We start from the raw sequence: 15371 nt of genomic DNA, 5'->3' as shown, positions 1-15371 counted from the left end.
TTGACTGGATGTGAAAAATAAAGGGGAACTCCTTGAAGGCAGCAATAATGTATTTTTACTTCCTTTGTAATTTCTTGGTCCCAACATCTTGCACTAATGTTCCTGACATATAGCTATTTTAATAAAGTCCATGATACTCTCAAGGTTAGTTGAAACAGAACTGTCTCCAACTTATAATTCTCACCTTCACCAAGAAAATAGTCATCACAATAACATTGCTTTTTCCTACTCTTGTCCTTCAGAAATGTATTTGAATACACCTTATGTGTTTCCTTCATCATAAGTTGTCAGAACCAGCAACACTATAATGGTGATTTTATGACAAGGTTTTATTGCTAGGGAAAGGGCACAAGATCCTTTTTCCTTCATATGGTTTCAGAAGATTAATTTTTCATTTCCGGAGCCACTAAAAAGAGTGCTCAATCAAGGTACAGTACTGTGACGTTTTCATTGACTAAATGCCTGGTCCTTGTAGGCTTGGGCATCGTTCTTTTGATAGACAAAATCAGGATGATTTACTTTTTGTTGTTGGCAATAGAATTTTAAGTTGCATATTTATGACGACAATTGTGTGGAGTTATGAAATAAACCCGAAATGCTTAATATAAATGTAGGCTTAAAAAGTTTGAAATGTAGTTTTTGAGGTACTATATATTTATTTATCGCTGTGGTAGATGATAACAGGGCAATGAAAACATAATGCTTAAAAGTGCCAGCTTTGGAACCAGTTCCCTGAATTCCAACTCTGGCTTCAGTACTTATAAACTGTGTGACCTCGGGCAAGTTAAAAAACCTCACTGTGGCTTAATTTGTCATCATAAAAATGGGGGATTCTATTAATATCTACCCATAGAGTTTACATAGTTAATTTATTGAGTTTTTGATAAGCAGTACAGGATCCCTTTCTAGAATACTTTATTGTGACTATTCCAATGAAAAGGTCACAAATGTGTTATCAATTCCACAAGATGTAAAATGAAAGTAGGCCGGCTGCTATAGCCCTAGATCAGGCAATAGTTAATTTGTATACCAGACTAAATAGATTCTGAGGAATGAAAAATTTCTTTCCATTAACAGAATGATGAATTTGGGTGTACACAGTGATAATAATCTTCAAATAGAAATCTAGATAGGCAGAAAGAAAAAATATAGATAGGTAGAAAGAAAGAATATTATGAAATGCTTTGACTTCCTAAAATACTATCTTTTAGAGATGCACAGTATATAATCATTTGCCTCAATAAATATGAATAATAGTAGCTATAGTACTTAGCTGTTCTCAGATTTTTCTATTTAGTTTTCTGTGTGTTTTAAAAGCCATTTATGAAGGAAAGAAGAGTAGAGATTTTTTTTCCCACTTGTCCTGTGGGACAAAAATGGCACCACTAGGGTCTTTTCATATGGTATACCCCTTCAGATACAAATGGAATTTATCTGTGGAATTAGAATTTCAATTGAAGACTTGCTTGCCTGAGGGCTTAACAAGTCACTAGTCAGTTCATGCAGCAGTCTTTGTGCTTTGAATAACTCCAACTAATCTAAAAATACCTTTGTAAAATTATCAATGGAGATGCAAATTCGCCTCACCATACAGCTTAAAAAACTCTTGGGCCAAGAATTTTAAATTAGAAACATGTGGAAGGATGCCTATAGGAATTGTATAAATAAGAGAGACCTAGACTCTGACATCTATAGTTAATCATAAATTGATTCTTCAAAGGGAGTAACTGGGAAAACAGTGTATTTATTCCTAGCCATGATGCTTCAATTCAGTAGCAATCATGAGTAGGAAAAGAGGAATGATAATTCATTCCCTTTGTCCTCAAAGACAAGAAGATAGATTCTTTGAAATAACTGCCCACAGATGTCTAGGCTAAGGCATTAGCTGGATGACTAACATTGGCCAGGATAAACAGGATACTCCGTACTAGCCCACGCTTTGGGTGGGCTTCAACCCCAAGGCCAGCTGCCAGAGGCCTTAGTCACCACCACTGCCTCAAGTAACCATATTCATTCTGGCTCAAACATTTTATTCAGGCTGTCCCGGAAAGATAGCTGTCTAGTGTCGTATTAGTGTTCTTGAACATGTGGGAATGTTCATCTACACAGCCCATAGACCACCTCAAATTAAACATAGGTGAAGACATTTAGTCATTGTGAAGAAAACCCAGAAGAGAAACATAAGAAAGCTTCAAGTAAAAATGTTTTTGTCTGAAGTCCAGGACCTAAAGGCGTCAAATTAAGAGCACAGGGATAGAAGGGAAAGACCTGGAGTTGAACATTCACTCTACCTGTCATCAATAGTATTACTGTAAGAAATTAATGCCATCTTTGAGCTTCAATTTCTCTGCAGTAAGATGGGGAAGCTATGACCTTCCTCAAAGGATTGCTGGGAAGATTAAATGAGAAAATACATGTTAGTAAATCTATAGTTCCTGAGACATAATACGTGCTCCAAAAAATAAATTTAAATGTACATAATTCTCCACTCCTTTTATGTTCCTTGCTTTGCTTTGGTGTAGCTGTCTATCTTTTTGAGCAACTCGCAAGAGGAAAACATGATTTTTTTCCCCCATCTAATTCCAGGAAGGACAATTGAAAGAAACTTCAGATGATGAGAAAGAACATAGGGTGTTATAGAAAGATGAAGGAAACATAAATGCAAACTGTGCTGATAAAAATTAATTTGGGGTAAAGAAAATTATGTCTTAAAAAATGTTACGAATCTGTTTTAAGATAGAAGAGAACAAACACTTTTATTACAATAAAGATGATAAAGAAAGCAAATTGTAATAATCATAATAGAAACAGGGGTCTTGATCTAACTTGAACTTCAAAAGCAATTGAGGATACTTTTAATATTAGATTAGTTAAGCCGTATTTTCCTTTCTGCTAGCCAACAATACTTTTTTAATGTTTACTACTAAGTAGTGGACTGAGACTATCCACCTCTTTCACAAAGGCTAGTAGCCAAGGAAAGGACTGCTTCTGAAACAATGATCACAAAGTGAAAGGGTCCTTCTCCCATGACCTTTGAAATAAGAGGGTCACTATCTGAGAAAGGAGGATCTGTAGCTGTGTCTTGACCTCTTTACTATGATTTGTCACAATGCAGACAACAGCCTTCATATCCTACAAATGATTTCAAGGGAGAGAAAAATGACATCTTATTGACGCTAGGATATGGCCAAACATAGTGTTTCATTGCTGTCCACATTTTTAGGGGATGCCCCTTGCTCTCCAAATTGTTTCACATTCCACCCTTGTGACTCAATAGAACACTATGAGACTGGCCATCTGTTTTTGGCCAACAACAATATTATTTCCTTATTATCTACAACTCATACATAGTTATGTACGATAGCTATTTCTCTTTACCTTGACACTCCACTTGGGACCACACTTTGCCTCTTTTGAGGTTGTTACCATGCTACCAACCAAATATTAAAAACTAAAATGTGGATACCTGCACATAGTTTATTAGTTTTCTTGAATTCAATAAAATCCCTGATATTTGCCCTAGCTAGAGATTTCCAGACTTCTTTTTCCCCTTTCATTTTGGTTATCAGTAGAACTTGTTTTGCCAAACTACATGATAACAGATAAAATAGAACGACCTTGGTTGGGCAAGGTTAGGAGGTCAGGGAGAAGCCACCTGTTCAGCATCTCTCCTGCCATCTACCATAACACCTTTGATTTGAGGCTAGGAAACTGTTATTCTTGTCATTTATTATCACAAAAGTACACTGAAGTTGGAAAAATCTTGCCATCATTATCTATAATAGCTCAAAGAATTCAAAAGCAGTAAGGGGATTAAAACAGAATCCAGTGCAAATTTCCCATGTAAGGAAAAGGCAACTGAGGGGCGGAGGAGATTTCTAGATCAAGGTTGTGCTGTTTGCTAGTGGTAAGGCTAGATTAAATCCTTGGTCTCTTCTCGCCCAGTGAAATGATCTTTTGTTGTGGTGGTTCAAAGGTTACCAGGGCTCCTCTTTCTTTAGGGCTGTTTCTGGCTAGTTATTCCCTCTGAGTTCTGAGTCAGAGAAGCACTTCTGAGATTTTGGAAAAATCTGTGCACACTCAGCCGTGATTTCAAAAAGGAAACAGCAGCCGTATTTCAATTGGAAAGGCCACGGAGGATGGCCTAAAGACCAGTCTTTGTCACCCATTTCTCTGGCCATACATCTCTAACTCCTCATCTCCCAACTCTCTTCCCCCCAAAAGTCAAAATTTAAAAGTACATCTCCTTTGAGAGCTGGGCCTTAGCACAACTCCCTAGCTCTTTTAGCATATTAGCAGCTGTTTCCCTGGGAGGCAAAGGGTACCTGGGTACCTGATCCTAGAGGAATATAATGTAAGAAAAAGTGTGTCTTATTATTTCTTGGTTGGAGAAACAGGATATTGCTATATCCTAGATACCTAGAGATGACAAGGTCATGTTTTTCAAGACAGGATAGTTGGAGTAAACAGAGAGAGAAATGAATGACTCTAAGACCACTTAACTTCATTCATTTATTTTTTTTCTTTTTTTCCTAGTACAGTCTTTATTCCTGCTGTGATCTATAGGCATTTATTTTGCTTACTAATGATATCCCCAGCCCTGGCCTTTTATATTTGTATATATAATTGTTGCTTGTTAGCCATTCTGGAAACACAATGGGCTTTTAGGTAGAGCAAAGCTTTCTGAACTCCAGGAACTCATGTTCAATTATCTGCCACTAAAATACTGAAAAGTTCTGAGAAAAGTCTTAAAATAACTTTGCATGTGTGGCTCTGTGCATGTATGCACACGTGTCTTAGCATCGACACAGAAGAAAGAGTAAGAAAACTTGTATTATATAATTTTCTGAGACAAAAATATGTCCCCATGTTTCTGTTAAATGACTAGCTAAAGGAGTAGTTTGCTTTAAAACCTTATTTCACTTAAAAAAATTTAGTGGCGACACTTCCCCAAATTATCATTGTTAACAACCAAGTAAGATCTTTGACTGGAGTTTGTAGGTAGCACTCTTCATGCAATCAGCAGAAATGGGCACTCCTTCTTAAGGTTTAAGAAAACAGAAAAACCACAAAGAATGTTTGAAATTATTTTCTCCTGGTTGGTAGAACAGATGCCTTTCCTTAAGGAAAATGCATTGGGCTAAAACAAAGCCATATTCTTTTAAAATACATTGTTTAGTAATTGTGTTATCTCTGGATTATATAAAATTTACTTTCAGTGCAAAGATTTCACTTTTCTAGGAAAGGTTTATCAGCAAAATAGAGCCTGACAACAGGCAGAGGATAAACGGTTAAAAGAATCAACTATGTTAAGGGCAAGAGCAATTCAAGAAATGACAATGTAAGTACACTGAAAGGAAATCAGCCAATGTGGATGTGATTTTGTCTAGGGGTCATTCAGGAACACCTGGCTGGCTTTATTTCTAAGGCGATTGTCAAATCAATCTATAGAATATGGATGAGGTGGAACGCAGAGGCAGAGTATCATCTGTAACTTTTCAAATACAACCTTCCTGCTGAAATTCCAGGGAGAATGTAAGTGACTCCAATAAAGAAACCCTTCAGTCAGTCAGGAGTGTTTATTTATTATCCCCCTGTGCCAGGCACTGTTCTAGCCAATATGAAATGATACAAAATAAAGAGTAGTCATCACCCTTACAATCTCCTGAGAGTAAATGGATTAAATTTGCAGACACACACACACACACACACACTCGCGCGGGTGCACACACCCCTATGTGGGTGGTCAGGAAACTCAACTATATGAACATATATAACAGCCTCACTTAGAAAAATCTTGATTAGAAAACTTAAAAAATTAGAAAAACTTGGGAGTAGTGAATTTTATTGCAAATAGATTAAAATGGATTCATAAGGCATGTCTTTTATATGTCTCATTATGCTATTAAAATTCAAAACTTCTCCCCAAATTTATAGTACACTTTTAGAACATATTTGTCACACAAATATGAATTCACACTGGTGTTGAGAAGCTGCTGACATGAATAAAATAACAAGGCTTGTGTCCACTGGGCTGTAAATCCCTTAAAGTGGGCCTTATTTGCCTTTAATGTACATTCAGCACTCTGAAGATACAAGTAGTAAAGGAAGAAGAATGAGTGAATGAATGCGTCAGGTGGGTAAAGTTTTCAAAGATGAGTTGAGCCCAGAATTTTAAAAGGGAAAAAAGAAGAGGAGTAGGATATTCCAAGCAGGGAGATCTTGTTTGTTGGCCCAAGTTGGTGTCCAAGTATTAGTATAGGGCTTGGCATTTTCAGCATGACCTCAGGAAGGTGTGGTCCACTAGGACTGTGTCCCTACCCAAATGCCACTTCTTAGTTTTAGGAACATTGTTACCTTGATTATATATCCCAGTTCAAGTGTCCCTGGTGGCTGAATTGTTTGCACTGAACTTGTTTAACAAGAGGTTGGGTGATATTTCTGATTTGCCTGCCGTGGCATTTGCTTGATACTATTATTTTTTTCATTTTGATTAGTTTTATTACTCAAAAAAGCTTTATTTCTAAATTTAGCCTTCTGACTCTGCTTGTACCCTCAACACTTTCACAATGACTTTCTGCTCCTCCATAAGGAAAGCACGCTTCGTTCTGTCATGGACACATTTAGCACACATGGAACCACCCCAGGCCCTGCTGACATGTTTTTTCATTTTATATAACCTCGTAAGAACGTTAAGTCTCATAGCACAAACCTCTTGAAGTCGGCCTGGGCACATGCCACAGATATATTTAGGTGCTTTCCCAACCTTCTTGGTGTAAAGGCAAACAATTCTATTACCAAGGTCTTGGGACAACGTGGTTTTGTTAGAGATTGTATTCTAGGAAAGCCTAAGACGGTATGTCAAATGCTGGACCGTGCTGAGTACCACTAGACACCATCCTCAGAGAGCGTGATGTGAACTTAGAGTCGCCCAATTAGTATGTATGCTTCACGAGGGCAGGGACTTTTGTCTGTGTTCACTGGTACAGCCCCCAGAGCCTGGAACACTGATTTAGTAGGCATTCCATAAATACAGTGTTTGTTCAGTGAATCAGTGGTGTTACTATTTTGGCTGTTTGTTTTTACTTTTGCTTTATCCATTCTGCTTTAGAGAGCTGTAAATTGGAGGGAAATCTTTGAATTCATTTCCCTTCTTCCTTCAGTCCAGAAAGTCTGGCCAAGGGTCCTGGCAAAGCCCTTAAGGAGTGGGGATCCCCGCAGAAATTAATGACGAGTCAGGCTACAGGGCGCAGGAGGAGGAGAGTTACAGGAAATTCTTTCCCACTTCTTTTTGCTTTTGCAGCACCCTTCACCACCCACCGCACTCTTTATCTGGGGTGAGGGGTGTCCTGTGGACAGGAATGCAGGGGCTGCCCCGGCGGCGTCCCTCGCCTGGGCCATCTGGGTCCTGCCCGCAGCGAGCCTTGCAGCAGCCCCTGTCTGTGCCAGCACCTGTTGGCCAGCCAAGTGGCGGCCCAAGCCCGCGCGACTCGGACCGGGGTCGCCTGTCCCGGAGGCGCCGACCCCCGCCCGCCCCCTCGGCTGCCCGCCTGAGAGCGGCTCAGCCTCCCCCTCTCGCCCGCCCGCACTCCGCCCGGGCTCGGCCCACGGCCCCCACCTCCCGACTGCCGCCGGGCTTGGCGGGGTGGGGTGGGGGGAAGGTAGAGAAGGGGAGGGGACAAGCCGGATCCTCCGGCCGCCCGGGCCTTCCCTCTCCACCCCGTGCGGAGACGCCGCACGGAGCCCCGAGGTTAGCGCGGAGCCCGAGGCGTGGGGGAGGGGACGGGGACCGACCGGAGCCCCGTGGTGACCCCAAGCTGCTGAATTTCCCTCGGCTTCGTGGAGTGGGGGACGCGCCCGAACAAGGTGAACTTTGGTCGCGGAAAACTCAAGCCAGGTGCCGGGATCCGTGCTGCGGCGGTCAGGACCCGGCGCAGACTGCGCGCCGGGCTGGGGAGCGGGAGCCCCGCGGCCTCCCTCCGCCCGCGCCCGGGCCGGCCTCGGCCCGGAGCCCCCCGGCCCCGCTCCGGCGCAGCGGCCCAGGGGACCCGCCGCGGCGCCCTCGCCTTGTTTCTTCCCCCTCCCCCTTCGGGGGTGGGGGGTGGGGAGTGGGGGTGGGGCGGGGGAGAGGGGCGCCCGGAGAGCCGCATCTATTGGCAGCTTTGTTATTGATCAGAAACTGCTCGCCGCCTATTTGGCTTCGAGACTGGCTTCGCGCGACCCTTGAGTTTCCGCCTCCGTCCTGTCCCCAAAACTGACAGGTGCTCCCAGCAACTTGCTGGTGACTTCTCGCAGCTCCCCCGGCTCCCCCGCGTCCCCACCCCCTCTTTCCTCTTTCGCCTTCACCCCCACCCCCACCACTTCGGCACAGCTCAGGATTTGTTTAAACCTTGGGAAACTGGTTCAGGTCCAGGTTTTGCTTTGATCCTTTTCAAAAACTGGAGACACAGAAGAGGGCTCTAGGAAAAAGTTTTGGATGGGATTATGTGGAAACTACCCTGCGATTCTCTGCTGCCAGAGCAGGCTCGGCGCTTCCACCCCAGTGCAGCTTTCCCCTGGCGGTGGTGAAAGAGACTCCGGAGTCGCTGCTTCCGAAGTGCCCGCCGTGAGTGAGCTCTCGCCCCAGTCAGCCAAATGCTCCTCTTCGGGCTTCTCCTGCTGACATCTGCCCTGGCCGGCCAGAGACAGGGGACTCAGGCTGAGTCCAACCTGAGTAGTAAATTCCAGTTCTCCAGCAACAAGGAACAGAACGGTGAGTCTTTCCCTCACTCTCCCCGTTCTTGTTTCTCGCTGTGTGTGTTAACGTTGGCATTGTGCGTTGGCGTGTGATGTTCGCCAGCGTGCAAAGGTATCATCGTCTCTCTTTCCATGCAAATGCGCGCTCGGGTCATTGGCATGGACTGTGGGTAGTTTGCAACTTCGGGAGCTGCCACAAAGCTCTAACAGGGCAACGTGCGTGCCGCTGCAGCCTCTGCTAGAGTGAGGATATTCTGGGAGAGATTGTGAACGTCAGTTCAAACTCACATTGCAGGATCGCTCATTGCCAGAGTTAGAAGTTCAAGAACTGCCTCTAAAAAACGAATCCAAAATGAATGAGTCTTGGGATGTTTGACTTTACTCAGATTTTGGGGGGGAGGGGGTGTTCAGGAAATGTGTCAGCCGCATAAATTGAAGCACTCTGGGTGGAAGGTATCAATTAATCAATAAGTATATAGGAAATATAGAGGTCAAGAGGCCGTGTGGGCACTTTTAGGGGAATTAAAAAATGTATTTCTCTTGCGCTCTATTTTTTTTTTTTTTTTTAACGTGCCTTTGTACTCTGAAGTCCTTACCTTTCTGGTGGTGTGTTTTTGTATGTGTTGGTGAATGACTGCTATTTTGTGTGTGCTGGAAACGACTTAATCCTGCATAGGAAATGAGAATTACTTTTAGCTTTCAAGTGTACCTGAAATGTTTAGAAAACTCTCAGATGCAAGTTCCCTTGGGCTGGGATTGCACAGAGCTGGAGAAAGGCTCCTTTCATAAAGCCAGGGCAGCTTCAGGGTGTGTAATTTGCTTAGCCTCTGAACCCATATGATTTACATCATTCCATTTCAAAACTCTTTTTCTCTTGATCTACCATTATGAAGTCATTTTTGAGAATACTTTGTAAATAGAAATTTTATACTGCACATGAAACCACAATGCTAATGTAGGCTGTCTAAAATTGGAATATTTAACACCCTGTTTACAAGTGGCAACTCTTACCATATTTGAAACCAAATGTACATGTTTTTACTGCTTTGTATGTCAACTACTCAGAATGCAAGCATGCTGTCACTTCATTACCCAGGCGATATGCACACAAGCAGCATAGCTAGAAAATCAGAATCTGGTGTTCTGTATTTTGAAGTCACAGTGACTTTTTCTGTACGTATTGGGGTGTTTGCAAAGTTTCAAGTTTGAATTTAAACTCTATTAGGTGTTCATCTTTAAGAAAGCACAGAAAGTTCTAGAGAGTAAAAATAGATAAAATAAGGATTCCTGGTACTTTTGTAAACATTGTTTGTCTTTATTGGTTGTGCAGCAAGACATTGTATCACATTTATCAGCCAATACCAGTGTGGTTGCTTCTTGCTACTTGTTAATGTGATGGCACATGGCACCTGCAGGCTCCTTGAGCTGCTGATCAAAGGGCAGCCTAGGGATCTATCTCTAATCACAGGAGCTGCAGAGGACTGGGGAAAAGTGATCAAAGGAGCCACAGCACCAGCTGTACCCGGGCAGGAAACAGATCAGAACAACCTTTGTTCTTTCTCATGTAAAATAAATGTCCAGTTCAAAATATTGCTTCTTACAAACTTCTCCATAATGACAACAATGTGCAATATTCCTGGTGTCTGTCTTCTATTTTTTATTGTTTCTGTCCCATATCATTTCTCCTATTGCCTTGTCTTGTCAAACCTGTCTTGGCATCTCCCTGTTTCCCTTTGCAAATCTGTGTCTCTTCTTGTCTTTTCCTTGTAGTTCTCTCTTGTGTTCCCCATGCTATCATAACTTTGTAATGGGCCCCAGAGCTTTCATGAAGCATGTGGTCGTTGGCCACTTTACCCAAGTAGGTTCACACTCTCAGGAGAGATGAGTTCATTAAGTCAGGCCACACATTCTGTTGCCATCTGAGGCTGGGCCATTTCCATTCCTAAGATGCATGATGCTAAAAATAGCCTGGTTATTTCCTAATCTGTGGGCAGAGGATTGGGCTATGTTTGGGGGTTGGTCTATGTTAGGCTTGGCAGCAGGAAGGAAGGAGAAGTAGAGGAACTAGTCATCTTGGAGTTTTTAGCCTAAGGATCAGTGGGACTGGCCAGCACTAGGGGGCAATATAGAGCTATTTTCCTGCACATGCTCAGCTTGATTTTTATACATCGAAGTTCCCAGAGTTGAGGATAACAGGTGGGTACTGAAGAAGGGCCCCTGGGAATGTGACCAGATATGTTGGAACTACTACTATTACCACCACCACCACCACTACCACCACTACTACTACTAGTACTACTACTTCTTCTTTTTGACTTTCAAATTTTTCATTCCCTTCTATGGGTATTTTTTGTCCTCGTGTTGAATTATGATTGCTTTTTGATTACCCTACTCCTGTCTCAATTTTGACAATTGTCCAATTGTGTACATACAAACTCTCCCTGACGATACCACACAGAGAATGCCATTGTCACAAGTCAGGCATTGCATCATTTTGTGAGAGGTCTTCTAAGTGCTAAATATGAAATGTCCAAATTGATCTACTGTGACTATGAGAGCTAATTCCCACCTTCAGGACCCCCTCCCAATGATACTCTCTTTTCATGAGTATTCCAAAGTCTCAAATGGTGTTTATTCAATCAGTTCCCCAGGGCTGCTCGGTTTCAATGTTAAGGTGGTATCTCAAGAGGTGTTAGAAATGGAAATTGATTGCTGTAGCCAATACTGAATGCATCAATTTAGACTGGAACAGGTAGGCATGATTTTAATTAGTTCTGAGCGGTCAGTGTCATTTACTGTATTATTAGTTACATGTTTTTTAACCTACGATTGCATTGTAATTCTTGCCACTTTATTGTAAAAATGGCTTTATCCTCCAATATTTTAAGTTGCCTTCATGTATTATATTTCATTCTTAACCTTACTTCTAACCCTGACGTCTCACATATAAAACAAGGATCTCCAGATTTACCTTAAGGAAAGAGAGAAAAGATAACACTTAGTGGCCTGGAGGGTGTCTGGCCTGTTTACCTTCTGTGTGGCCATGGGAAAAATATACTAATATCTGTGCACAGTGATTTTAGATAAGAATGCCTACTACAAAATGATTAAGTTCTGGGATGGTGCTTCTGAGTTGTAGCAGAGGGAGTCATACACCTTCAGAAACAAAACAAAACAAAACTTACTTTGTCTACTGCAAGTAGCCTAAATAGATGGCCAAATCACAAAGTTGTTGGTAGAGTACTGCCTCTTCCACCTAGTTTCATTGATGAGGTTTACTCATAGACCTGAAACATACTTCTTAACTTTTCTCATTTTCTTTAACCATACTGAATTTAGATTTGGAATATGCCAACATTAGTGAGGGTTAATCTTCTGAACATCAGTTATTTTATATGCTCTTTTCCTAAACTGCTTTTGTGGCACATGGGACAATTTACTTTGGGAACAAAAGGTCTGCTAATAATGTTTTTTTGCCTTTATCTTGTGTTTATGGATTTTCTGTCTCTTTTTGTCAGTGTCAGCCTTCTCTTCCTACTACTGCCAATGTGCCTGTATCTAACAAAACAGTACTCAACCCCTCCCTGTTCCGTCCTTTTTAGGTGGCAGCTTCAAAGCTCTGTTTTCCTAAAAAACAAATAATCACAATATTTAGAATCATGTCCAATGGTTATTAGGCTCTAACTGAGGACTAAAGGGACTTTCCTGCAAGTCTCTATAAGTTTTAGTGCCTGACCTTTGTGACATATATTTTTGTTGTTTAGAGGCTTTTTTTTTAAAAAAAACTTCCTCCTGGTTCTCTGCTGTGTTTGAGATAGTTGAGGAAGTTGAATAAGTAAAGTGCCATTATGTAATGATGAATTTTGTTTTTCACAATAGGTGTTAAAAAAGGCCCATTCTATTATACGGTGACTTTTTCTTCCCTACTAACTGTTATCTTTGACATTGGGTGGATGATATGCTTTGCATTTACCTCCAAAAGATGTTCAGAAAGCACAAAGTTCTGTAGGAAGCTTCTGAGATTATTATATCATTTGTCAAATAGTTGTAAATAGGTGGTAGAATCCAACTCTAAACTTTCCCCAGTGGGGCCATCTTACAGAGTTCTGTCTAAGGCACTGAAATCTTAGTTTATGTATTCTTATTTCATCCTTCCTAAAACTTATTTCTTACATATCTACTTTAATATTTGTCTCCACTCCATGTTTTTTCAACCTTTACAGTGCTAAGATTCTAAGTTTTATCTATAAACTTTCACACTTTTTGCAGAAACAAAATTATAATTATAACATGATGTGTTAAATAAGTAATAATGAATCAAGACATTCCTAATGTCTGTACCAAAAAAATAAATGCTGCCAAGACTGCTAAAATTTTCTCCATACATTTCTATTTGTATCAACCAAAATGGTAGAGGTCATCATCAAAGCCCTTCATTCACTTACTGTAATTTTAATGTTTCCAGTTGTTTATTTGGAAGCATCATACATAGCTAGAATATCTCTATATAAATCTATGTAATATCTATATAACTCATTTATTAAGCAGTCACTATTGCTTCTTAGTCATGTGACTCAGATCAAATGGAAATAATCTCTGGATTGTATTATTTTTCTCTAGCACTGCCTCCAACTGTGATTTTTTTTTTTTTTTTTTTCAAATCTCCCTTTCTTGTCTCCTAAGGACACATCTAGTGGTTGATTCTCAGTTGATATGCACCATTACTAACTACTATATGGATTGTTAAAATATTGAAATATTTCTAATGTGTTGGGAAGGAGCTAGTGCTATTCCTCTGAGACAAATGGACCGTCCATCTGATGAACCAGCAACTTCAATGCCAGGCACAGCTCAAGGTCTCTGGGGTACTCCTGCAACCCTGCTGGCTCTGTCCTGATTGATCAGTGTTCCCGCCATATTGATTGTCCAGCATTTTGGCACTTTTAGCTGTGGATAGTTTAGTTTATGTTGGTGTTAAAACTTCTACCCCTTTCCTCCCTGCTTGGCAGCATAGGACTGACCTGTGACTTGAAGAACCTGGAGTAAGGAAAGGATATGGCTTATTTTAAGCCCCCTTCCTTCAGCTCTTTTGGTTTTAGCTCCTCCAGGGTTAGGGTCTGGGGAGAGATGGGAAGGTGGACATGGCATGCTGGGCATGAGATTGCGACCCTCAGTTGTGCACTGACCAGCTGCTTTTGCACAGGTGGCACCTTCCTGTCATCTAGATTAAGTAGCTCACTTCCTCAGAGAAGTCTTGTTTCTGACCACTTAATCTAAATTAGCCACCCCTCACTATCTCATCAATGTTAATTAACCACATAGCACTATCACTCTTTGATATTCTTCTTGTTGTTTACTGATAAATTATTGTGTACCTATACCCTCAAACTCCACCGTAGAGTCTAATTTCTTGAGAGCATGAGCCTTGTCTGACTTGCTCTCTGTAGGAGCTCCAGCACCTGGAACAGGGTATGGCATACAGAACGTGCCTAATAAATCGTTGATGGTTCTGGTTGTAGTGCTTTATTAGAGTAAGACTATAATGTTAACTGTAACAACAGGTCACCTTTTAAGATGTCTTTTTGGCCTTGGAACTTCTACACTGTTTGACTTTTTTCACAGAAAGATATACTTGTGTTGGTAGTGATGGGATGTGCCAATCAGAGTACTGCATTGTAATCTCATAGATAAACATGCTCCCAAGTGAGCATGTACCAAGCCAGTGGGTGGGTTTCCTAGAACTTGTGCTAGTTACTCTTAGAAGTGCCATTGCTGTGCATACCCTTCTATTTTTTGAAGATGTGTTTTATGATACAGACCAGCGACTCTTGAGAATGGTAAAGGGATGACAGGCCTCCAAAATCCGTGTGCTTTCCATGTTTTGCTTGTGGCTCATGGATAACTTGCACAGGCTAGAACTCAGGAACAAGTACAGTGCCAGGAATGTTAGAGATGGAAGGATCCCAAGAGTTTATCCTCACTGATGTGCAATTTGAGGCCTACAAAGTGAAAGTGACTTGACTTTGTCAGGGTTACTCTTGAGTACTGCAGTACTAAAACGGCTAATGTGGTGACATATTTTTCCTTATGTAAGAACCATTTAGGCAAATGGAATTCTCGTTTCAAAATTCAGACATTTTTTATAGAAACATTTCTTTATTATGTTAAGGTGTTGTATGCTTTGCAGGTTGTAAGGTGAGGTGGGACTCTTTTGCTTCTGAAACATTATTTACAGGAACACTAAGGAAAACAATCTCATAATAATCATTAATTAAATGGAACAGATAATCTGGTGGCATATACTGTAATACTTTTGTTGGTGTAGAAATCTGACAATTTCGTAAATGACTGGAAATACTACTGTTAGAATAGATACCATTATATGTTAGAACCTTATTTTAAGCAGATATACCAGGCCCATAGATGAATGATGTTTATCTTAATATTTTGGTTTGTGAATTGATAAAGATCAAGAGGATGGTTGACATTGGCATATTGGCATGCTTGGTTCCACAAGGGAGCTTTTTTGTTGGTAATATTTTCAACATTTTACTTAGTGGGGTTTCTCAGCAATAAAATTGCCATGAAAGTGAATGTGATTTTTTTTTTTTTTTTTTGTTGTTTTTGCTTTCGAA

The 15371-nt window shown here is 41.0% G+C and overlaps 1 protein-coding gene and 1 pseudogene across 4 annotated transcripts in view; one reads left to right on the top strand and one right to left on the bottom strand.

The window, feature by feature from the left end:
- Window positions 1-6529: 6529 nt before the first annotated feature.
- On the bottom strand, window positions 6530-7101 carry LOC138398786 (large ribosomal subunit protein eL34-like; annotated as a pseudogene).
- Window positions 7102-7717: 616 nt separating this feature from the next.
- PDGFC (platelet derived growth factor C) overlaps window positions 7718-15371 on the top strand; it is a 211685-nt gene continuing 204031 nt past the window's right edge. For 2 of the 4 annotated variants that reach the window (XM_069493001.1, XM_069493004.1), the window contains exon 1: window positions 7718-8752. In XM_069493001.1, the coding sequence (XP_069349102.1) occupies window positions 8635-8752 (118 nt within the window). In that variant the 5' untranslated portion in view covers window positions 7718-8634. The remainder of the gene's footprint in view (window positions 8753-15371) is intronic. The other 2 variants (XM_069493002.1, XM_069493003.1) reach the window with 2 other exon arrangements.

This window comes from Eulemur rufifrons, chromosome 18 (assembly GCF_041146395.1).
Source record: "Eulemur rufifrons isolate Redbay chromosome 18, OSU_ERuf_1, whole genome shotgun sequence".
In the NCBI taxonomy this organism is placed as follows: Eukaryota; Metazoa; Chordata; class Mammalia; order Primates; family Lemuridae; genus Eulemur; species Eulemur rufifrons.
The sequence above is the reverse complement of the archived record's forward strand: the minus strand, read 5'-3'. Positions and strand labels throughout refer to the sequence as shown.